The sequence below is a fragment of the Blennius ocellaris genome, assembly GCF_963422515.1.
Source record: "Blennius ocellaris genome assembly, chromosome: 14".
NCBI classification, from domain to species: Eukaryota; Metazoa; Chordata; class Actinopteri; order Blenniiformes; family Blenniidae; genus Blennius; species Blennius ocellaris.
In genome coordinates, this window is record NC_137663.1 from 19,383,352 (window position 1) to 19,391,964 (window position 8,613).

At 41.9% G+C, this 8,613-nt stretch overlaps 1 protein-coding gene across 1 annotated transcript; it reads right to left on the reverse strand.

Annotated features, from left to right (window-relative positions):
* Positions 1-271: 271 nt before the first annotated feature.
* Positions 272-6,489, reverse strand: LOC308139555 (short transient receptor potential channel 2-like; the record flags this gene model as incomplete). The annotated part of the gene is made up of 13 exons (XM_080509015.1): positions 272-1,134; positions 2,112-2,229; positions 2,322-2,394; positions 2,485-2,612; positions 2,696-2,888; positions 3,292-3,384; positions 3,494-3,656; positions 3,759-3,959; positions 4,565-4,739; positions 4,870-5,034; positions 5,152-5,352; positions 5,439-6,131; positions 6,475-6,489. The coding sequence occupies 13 exons, from the start codon at positions 6,487-6,489 to the stop codon at positions 272-274; spliced, it is 3,081 nt and encodes a 1,026-aa protein (XP_080365141.1).
* Positions 6,490-8,613: the final 2,124 nt, after the last annotated feature.

Below are 8,613 nucleotides of genomic sequence, written 5' to 3' on the forward strand. Positions count from 1 at the left end.
GATGTTATTGGACTCGAAGTGGATGAACAGAAGGTCTGGTTATGTCCAGTATTGACAAAAATTCGAGTCATTTTGTTACTAGTGCAAATGTTAAAATGGCTTTTACCTAATGTGAAACTTTAGTTTTCACAGTTGGGTGCATTTTTAAAGTCTAAAATCAAGTGTTGAAGGGCCAAGGACGAGCCAATATCTCAGTGTCATTATCGGGGTTGTTTTCGTCACCTGGCTGGTGGAATTAAACACGCTGTCCTTTAATAGGACATGATGAACTTTAAGGCCTCACTCGAGCACCATCAATGGATTCGTCGCCCTCTTGGGAGCCGAAGCCGGTGTCCTGGGAGCTGCTGCTTCCTGTTGGGGAGGGAATTATTTTCTTGGTTCCTGGATTTTTGGTTTCGTCTTTAAACTGAGATTTCCCAGCTATGTTTCTACCCATCATCCATCTTGGTTCCACTTCTTTCTCTCCTGGCTCTATGTTATTGAACTTGTTCACTAATTTCTTTGTGTCTATTTTTTCATAGCTGACTTTGGTACAGTCGGGATGTTCGGTGATTATTGTCGCTCCTTTGTTTGTGTTTTTTTCATGTTGTATTCCTGCTTCATCCTGTCCAGCCACACCTTTTTCCTTTTTATCCACATTACTGATACTTGTTGCTTGCGTCACCTTTTCTTTCACTATATCGTCACTATTTTGATTATTGTCAACTTCTGTCTGCTCTTTTTGATCAGCTTCCTTCTTTTCCACTAACTCAGCTCCAGCTCGGCCTTCCTCCATTTTCACCACCTCACAGTCTCGGCCCTCCTTTGGCTCCTCTGCTCCACGCTCGTCCCCCTGGTTCTGTGGGGCGTCTGACTCCTGCTGTTCATCCGAATCAATCTTTTCTTCATCCACCTCCTCGTCGCCTTGGTGCACTGTCACTTTAAGCGACGCGTTTTGATCATCTCCTCTGCTGGTAAAACCTCTGAAATTGTTCTTGGCACCGATGATGTATTTCCCCAGGACGGAGGAGCCATCTTTGGTCAGTGCGTCGTTTGAAGAGTGTCCTTTATCCATCAGAAGCTGGTGGACCACTTTCATGTCATTGTGCATCCTGCCGACCGCTTTGCTCAGCTCAGTGACACGATTACCGATATCTGAGGAGGGAAAACACTCCAGTTACAGATCACAGCATTAAAGCATTTTATCAATGACTTATGTTTCTTCATGCTGGAAATTGAGTAAAACACCCTGATAAGGCTCATATGTGAGGAAATGGGACGTTTTGGGAAAAGTTGTCACAGTTAAAAGACATGCTTGTAGTTTAATGAGGGAGTTAGTTATGGCCACTATTTAACTTTTAGCAGATTAACCTTTTTCAGATGAAAAACATCTCAGTATCATATCATAATAAGCATAAAAGGAAGTTTTAATATGTAATGTATCAGTTAGGTGGATATAAATTACGATATCATTTCTATTCAGTTCAAAACATAATCACAATATTATCTATCCTCTTACTACAAGAAACGGTGCAGATTTCACCCAGTCAATGTACTGTCATTGAAGGTAATGATATCTGACAAAGTGTAAGGTATCCTTAGTTTGAGATTATTGCATTGCATTTATCTTGAATCAAAACCCCAAACTCATGGATGGAAAAGGTATCATCATTTGCTTAAGTGAGTATAATCTGGACATCTGAAGTGCTGCATTGTTGTTCAGGCTCCCAGGAAATTGTTTAAATAGTGACCTTTGAGGAAAAATGGGAGGAACATACAGCTGACGTGAAAATTATTATGATTGTTTTAATAGAAAAAGATAATATAAATTAAGTAAAGCATAAAGTTACTCTAAATTAGGTTATTTTTGTATTGATTCCTTCAAAAAAATTTATATCTGCATGGTTTATACACATTTTGGTTACTCACCTCTTTCTGAATATCTGACTAATACTTCAACTGACCTAAAACCAGCTGATTTATATTGTTACTTTTTTTTTTTTTTAAGTTTTTATCTAATAGCCAATAATAGATTAGAAACAACAACATGCAAGCTGCTCAACTTTAATGTACTGGTGTGTAGCATATTCTGTGGTGGGAGCTCAGGAATGATGGAATACTTTTGAAGTTACCTTTCCGCCTGGTCTCCTCAAACTCTCTGCGAGCTGACTCGATGTAGCGCTGTACCAGCGCTTTGATCACCTGCTGTCGGTAAGGTATCTGGTTGTCCTCAGATCCTTTATCTTGGGGCTTTATCCACAAGCAGAAGACAAAAAACACTTTTGCTGCAGTTTAACTCTCCCGTTTCAGTCAGACAACTTAAGCATTCAACACACACTTACCATAGACGCTATAGGAGGATATTTTTGCTCGGAGGTACATGTGCAGCAGCAGCAGAGTCGCCTGAAGATACCCCTGTGAAGACATTGTAATTGAATCAAAGAATATCCATCGCTGCATAATTATTTTTTTTCAGCAGCCTGAAAATGTTAGTTTGGAGCTCACCTCAAGATATAAAAGATGGCTTTTGGTGAAGGAATGATGTTGAACGGCACAGGCATGGTGAGGCCCTCTCTGAAGTAACTGAGGTACAGCCTGGACCGGGCGAATTTCCACTCAACATCTGCATCATCCTGAAGTCAAACTGATAGGTCAGTACACTTCACTGAGATATTCCTTCTTTTATATCATGGCTGGCGCGAAGGAAACTCTTTACCTGGATTTTCTGAAAGGAGTTGGTGATCATAGCAATGAGCATGTTGAGGAGCACAATGACGATCACGAGAGTGAAGATGCCGTACAGGATCCTCCCAACCAGCTCTGCCAACATGAACTGTGGCATATCGACGTAGTCCTGGTTGGCCACTCCGAACATGGTCCAAAACAAGAAGTTGAAGGTCTCGTTAAACCTGCAGTAGTGCAGCAGAAGGTATTAATCACAAAGAGGCTATAAACACAATCACATTGTGCATTTGTAAAGGTCAGCTCTGTAGAAGTTGTTTGTAAAGACTTCTGTGCACCTATCTGAACAGGAAGTTTAAATTCATGCAAGCAGAAAAACATCAGACGGTATATTGAATTGTTCCATTTTACCAACACCAACATTTCCACACTGAACATTGATTAAAAAATAATACTTTATTACAGTTGGTAGAAAAAGTGGTGCGGTTACCACGACTGAAATGAAAAAGTGAGTAAGTTTAGGGGATTATGAGCACTTGATCCAGAGCAGGTGGCAGAAAAGTCTCAAAGCAGCAACTCCTATAGTGCTTGACTATTTTAAAACTACGGGTAACGTTCCCACATCCCTACCTGCCAAGATGCGGAGAGATGACATAAGGAGCATAGACATTGTTGATACCACAGAGGAAGGCTGTACCGATGATCATCAGGATGAACATGAATCTAAAAAGGAAACAAACAGATTGTCGTTCACCTGGTGTGGTGCCGTGCCGCGCATTGCCGTCAAGGCAGGGATCAATATTCGAAGCTGCAGACGCAGAAGAGCTATTACCTCACCATATCGTTAATCATCTTTCCTATGGAGATTTGCAGAGTTCCCATGGTCTCGTGTGCAGGCAGGATGTATGCAAGCCGTGTGAAGCTCAGCATGCTGGTCACTGCAAACAGCAGCTCTGCAATCAGCTGAGGGTCCTCCTGATGCCAGTCCTCTCGCACTGTGGGAGCAGATTCATGTAATCACAGACCGGGTGAACATCAGAGAAGTTTAAGGCCTCCGATAGTGACTTCATTTCAGTGATCAGCCCTCATTTTCTCACCAGTCTGAGTGAAGTAGATACACTCATCTGAGATGTTCTGATCGCTGCAGAGGAAGTAACCTTTGAGCATAATGAGCACTCGTAATGTAAAGGACGCAAGGTACATGCTGAGCACCATCATGTCCAAGCAGTTCCACTTGTCCCGGAAATGACTCCTCAACCCTTCGATCCACACCTCCTTACACTCATACCAGAAGAATCCTGAGAGGAAAAGCAGAGTATGAAACCACATCACAGCCTTGTTCCATTCATTACATAATAATTAAAGAAAGATGCATTTATTTATTACAAAATGTCTCTTTGAGTAATTATTATATATATTTTGAATATACTTTATGAGAATTAATATTGTCCACATGTATGTTTATGGTATTTGGGAACAAACCACAGCACCTGGGAAAAAACATGAATGCACAGGGAGAACATGCAAACTACACTCAGCGAGGCCATAAGACAAGAGCATGAAGCATTACTGCAGTAATTGTAATAGTTTATAGTTTTTTAGAGGATATTATATGATTTGTTAAAAATATCATAGGTTGTATACATTTAGGCTAATTTACATGTTCACATTGATGCTAAAATGTTGCTTTTGTTTAACTGCATGATGGCTTGTGTGATTGACACTAATTGCATTTGAGCACAGGAAGAACATTCAATCACCACACAGAACAGCCTCGTCAACCAGAGAATATTCTCACTGTGAGGTGGCAGTGCAAAACACTGCTCCTCCATGAAACCCAGGGTTTTCTTGATCTGAAAGATTAAACAAGCAAAAAAAACAACAACAATAAAACTGAGCTTACCAACCACCCACACCATGTGGAAGGAGCTGTGCAGGATGTCCTGGTTACGGGATGCAAATTCCTCTCGATACACCTCCATGGCTATCGATTCCCCGAGTAACGTGATGAGAAACCACAGGTACGACGCCGAGTGGAGCAGGAATTTGATCACAGGTGTCTTCAGGGTCTTTCCCACCTGGAAATGAAAGGCTTGTCACAACTAACACACACTCATGATCTTTGCTGCCTTCCTATGTTTTGGGGCCGTTAGTGAGAAAAAAGGTCAGTTGTCACTACTGATCAATAGAAGACGATTGAGATGTGACCTTTGATTTTGGTGCAATCCAGTAGACGAGGCAAAGAAGGGGCATGGTGAGAAAGATGCCCAGAGAGACAAACACCTTCCAGGTTTTCCTGCTGTCTCTCCAGCCAGCCAGGTTCCCACACCAGATTGAGGATAGAACCTGTTGGCAGATTGGGTGCGCAACAAACTAAAGCCAATAAAAAAACAAAATAGAGAGAGGGAAAAAAAACCCAAAGGCGATTAGAAGTTAGCAATCCTACTTATATCTTAGTTCGAGCTGGCGGTATTTTGCGCATCCAGCTACCTGCTTCTGCTTAAAGTTGACGGCAAGCCGCAGACGTGACAGGTTCGGTATCCCCTCCTCAAAAGCCTGCTCTTCCAAGGAGTCCTGACTCTCATCCTCATAGCTGTTAAGAATTGTGGTCACCTCGCTCTGGTTGCGACACATGCCCAACAACTCCACAGCAAACTCCTGACAGAGCAGCTCCAGGCTCAAGTACTGCGGCTGAAGGAGAAAGACACTGCGGCTGAGTCAAGAAACAACAACAAGGCAATGCAAACAGCTCAGGATGCCGTTGAATCTCTTCAGACCTTGAACTCTGGCTCTTTTTCTGACAGCTTGTGAAGTTCTCTGCTGAGACAGAAAGCCCTGAACATGGCGTCGTCGGAGGTGATGGAGAGGTACGCTCGGCTGGCGATGCCGCGATAGGTGTTGATACGGGACAAGGAGAACTTGAGGAGGTCATACTGCCGGCTGTTGCGGCAATCCAGACAGGTGCAGGATATCTTGTGCGGCCACGGGATGTTGTGGCCTTTTTGTATGAACATGATGACGATGTCATACAGGTCTTTCTGGCAGGCTAAGGTCAAAGGGGTCACCCCAGGAGCAAACTGCGAATTGTCAATCGAGCGGTCAAACATAGCCTGGGAGAAGGATCGCACATCCATTTTGCTGACCTTCTCCTGATCCAGTCGGTCCATCAGAAGCTTTACCACTAATAGCCGGTTGGTGTCCACGGCGACAAGCAGCGCCTCGTGAATCTGCCGGAAGTCAAACTTGACGCCCTGGAGCAGGGCGTCCATGGCGTCCTCATTCCCCAGGCGGATGGAGAGGTTTAAGGCCTCCCTCCATTGGCGGTCCTCGGATTCATCCAGTTGGCGGACAATGCCGTCTCCGGTCTTTAGCAGCCCACAAAGAAGCTCCAGTTTCCCCTCCCGAATGGCGTTGATGAGCTCCGGGGGGAAACGCATCTTCTTGTTCATGATCTCGCGCCATTGTTCAGGCTACGAGATAGGACAAAAAGTCAGCAGCAACATCTGGCCCTCTTACAAATTTTGATCAAAATAATATCAGATATCTGAATAAAAACAACTTACAGTGTGAAGATTTAAGTTTAAAAAAAAACGAAGAACTAAAAATAAACAGTGAATGTCTAAAATGTAAAAAGTAATGCAAATAAGTATAAATGCATGCATTTATTGTGAAATTAAAGTGAACCAACTCAAAAAATAAAGCCATTAATTTGAAAGATATAGCAGTTTAAAGCACAGGGCGTTTTGACTTCATCGCATCCATTTTTCTGTTGTTGAATGACAAATTCCACAAGTAATTAACATCTCTACTTACCGTGAGGTTTTCCATCCCAGAAGACGAAAAAACACAATAATGAGTGGAGATCCTAAAGTGAAGACACAATCACATTCTTTGGAGGCATGAAATGGATTATTTCCAGCTCCTTTTGAGCCTCGGCGATAAAGGTAAGCGATACTAGCAGAGTGAACACTTGGCCTCAGAAAGAGACGAGCTGCGCACTTTGGTGTCCCGCGATCATGTGCTACCGGATGACTACATGGATAGATCAGCATCCGCAGACTCAATAACACACTTGAATGCCCCAAGGAGAAAGGCCAATTAAAATGTAACCAACTCAAAGTGCTTCACGCTCGGCTGGGCCGCGGCCAAACTGTTTCTGCCTTCAAACAGGAATTAATTCTGGTCTCTCCATTGGAAACAGCACCACGGTACAATTAAGGTAGCAGTTGCCGAACAGGCAGCAGCTGTCATCGTTTCCCGCCGGAGGAGCTGGAAGGAATTCACAGCAGTGGGAAAAACAAGGAGCTGCAAGTGAAAGATTTACTCATTCACTCGTTATTTTCTCTTTTCCCCGTCCATGTTGTCTTTTTGTGGAAATCACGTTTTTGCCAAGTTATAAATAAGTACAGTTTTATTTTTGTCCAAAATATGTTTGTGAGGTTTATTTTCATGTTGCTTTGAACACTTCATTCTCCTGATATTCTCCCGTCCTTTTTTTTCTCGTATAGTGTGAAACCTTTCTCTATTTATGTTTTGTTTTTTTGTTTGTTTGTTTTTTAACCAGTCTAACCCTAACCCTAACCAGTCATGTTGTCAAAATATCTGTGTCATCTATGGGTTTTTATATATCAACACCACAAACAGGGACCAGGTGTTTCCATTTTAGTATGAAATATAAACATGAGAATATTGGACCCATAGTGTTTTGGAAAACAATGAAACTGTTAAAGATTCAACAAAGAGGTCAGGGTGGTGACATGTTAATAAGTCATCACATTTGCAAGTGAAACCTTTGTGACTGCCGCTTCTTTAAATATAAATCCATACAGCAGAGGGGGGAATTATCACAGTGAACTCAAACATATAGTGACTTTAATCCATTTGGCAGTACAAAAGAAAAGAAAAACACACAAGTCCAAAACAACGTTTGGCAAGATGGATTAAAAAAAAAGCTTTGGTGAATTTTCTTAAAGGTTTCCTTTAGGATTGGTCATATCTCCAGATTGTGTTCATGTTATTACTGTCGTATTATGCAAGACGTAAAAGTCAATTTATTTTTATTGTGACATTTTCAGATACATTCATTCTTCCTTTTAAAAAAAAAAAATCAAAAATCAAAAATCAAAAATGATGTAAATGCCATTTGAAATTGCAATGAACACAAGCTGGAGATTTATTTTCCCACTTAGTTTTTAAAACTAGTTTAGCCTCTATTTTCTATATGCCTCACATCCATTGTGTAAGGTTACAGGGTGCTGATCGCTGGACGAGTCACCAGTTCATCACAGGGCAAACACACAAACAATACTACCTAGAAAAAAGCAACAGACACATAGAAGTTCAGTGAAGCCCAGTTCTGTCAGTGTGCTGTATTCCTACTCTGCAGTGAGAATGAAAACATCTACATCAATGTGCCTTTACTCACTGAAAAGAGAAGCTTTGAAAAGATTTGAAAGTATATAATTGTTCATTTCTAATCAAGTTTGTCTGCTGTATGATGATGAAACGGGACATTTTAGAGCAGTGTTTTTCAACCACTGTGCCAGGCAAGATATAGTCAGGTGTGCCGTGGGAAATTATCCAATGTCACATTTTTTCTGAAAAACATTTTCTCTCACAGCCGAAATAATTAACTATCTGAACCGAGGAACAAAAACACAACACAATTACAAATCAACACACACAACAACCCCAACAATAACCCTCGATAACCTCTGGCAACACATAACCTGAACTCCCATCATGCCCTGCAGCGACCAACTCCGTGATGCTACAATACTCTTCGCCACTAGATGGCAGCACAGAATTTGACCGGTGAAATCGAAACTTTTAGTGCGGTGGAAACGGGGCTTTAACTGACGTCAGTCTGGTTAATCTCCCCCCACCTGCGGCAGATACCATCTTGTACCAAAGTACTGTGCCAGTGGCAGTGATGGAGAAGTTTTTGAAAAG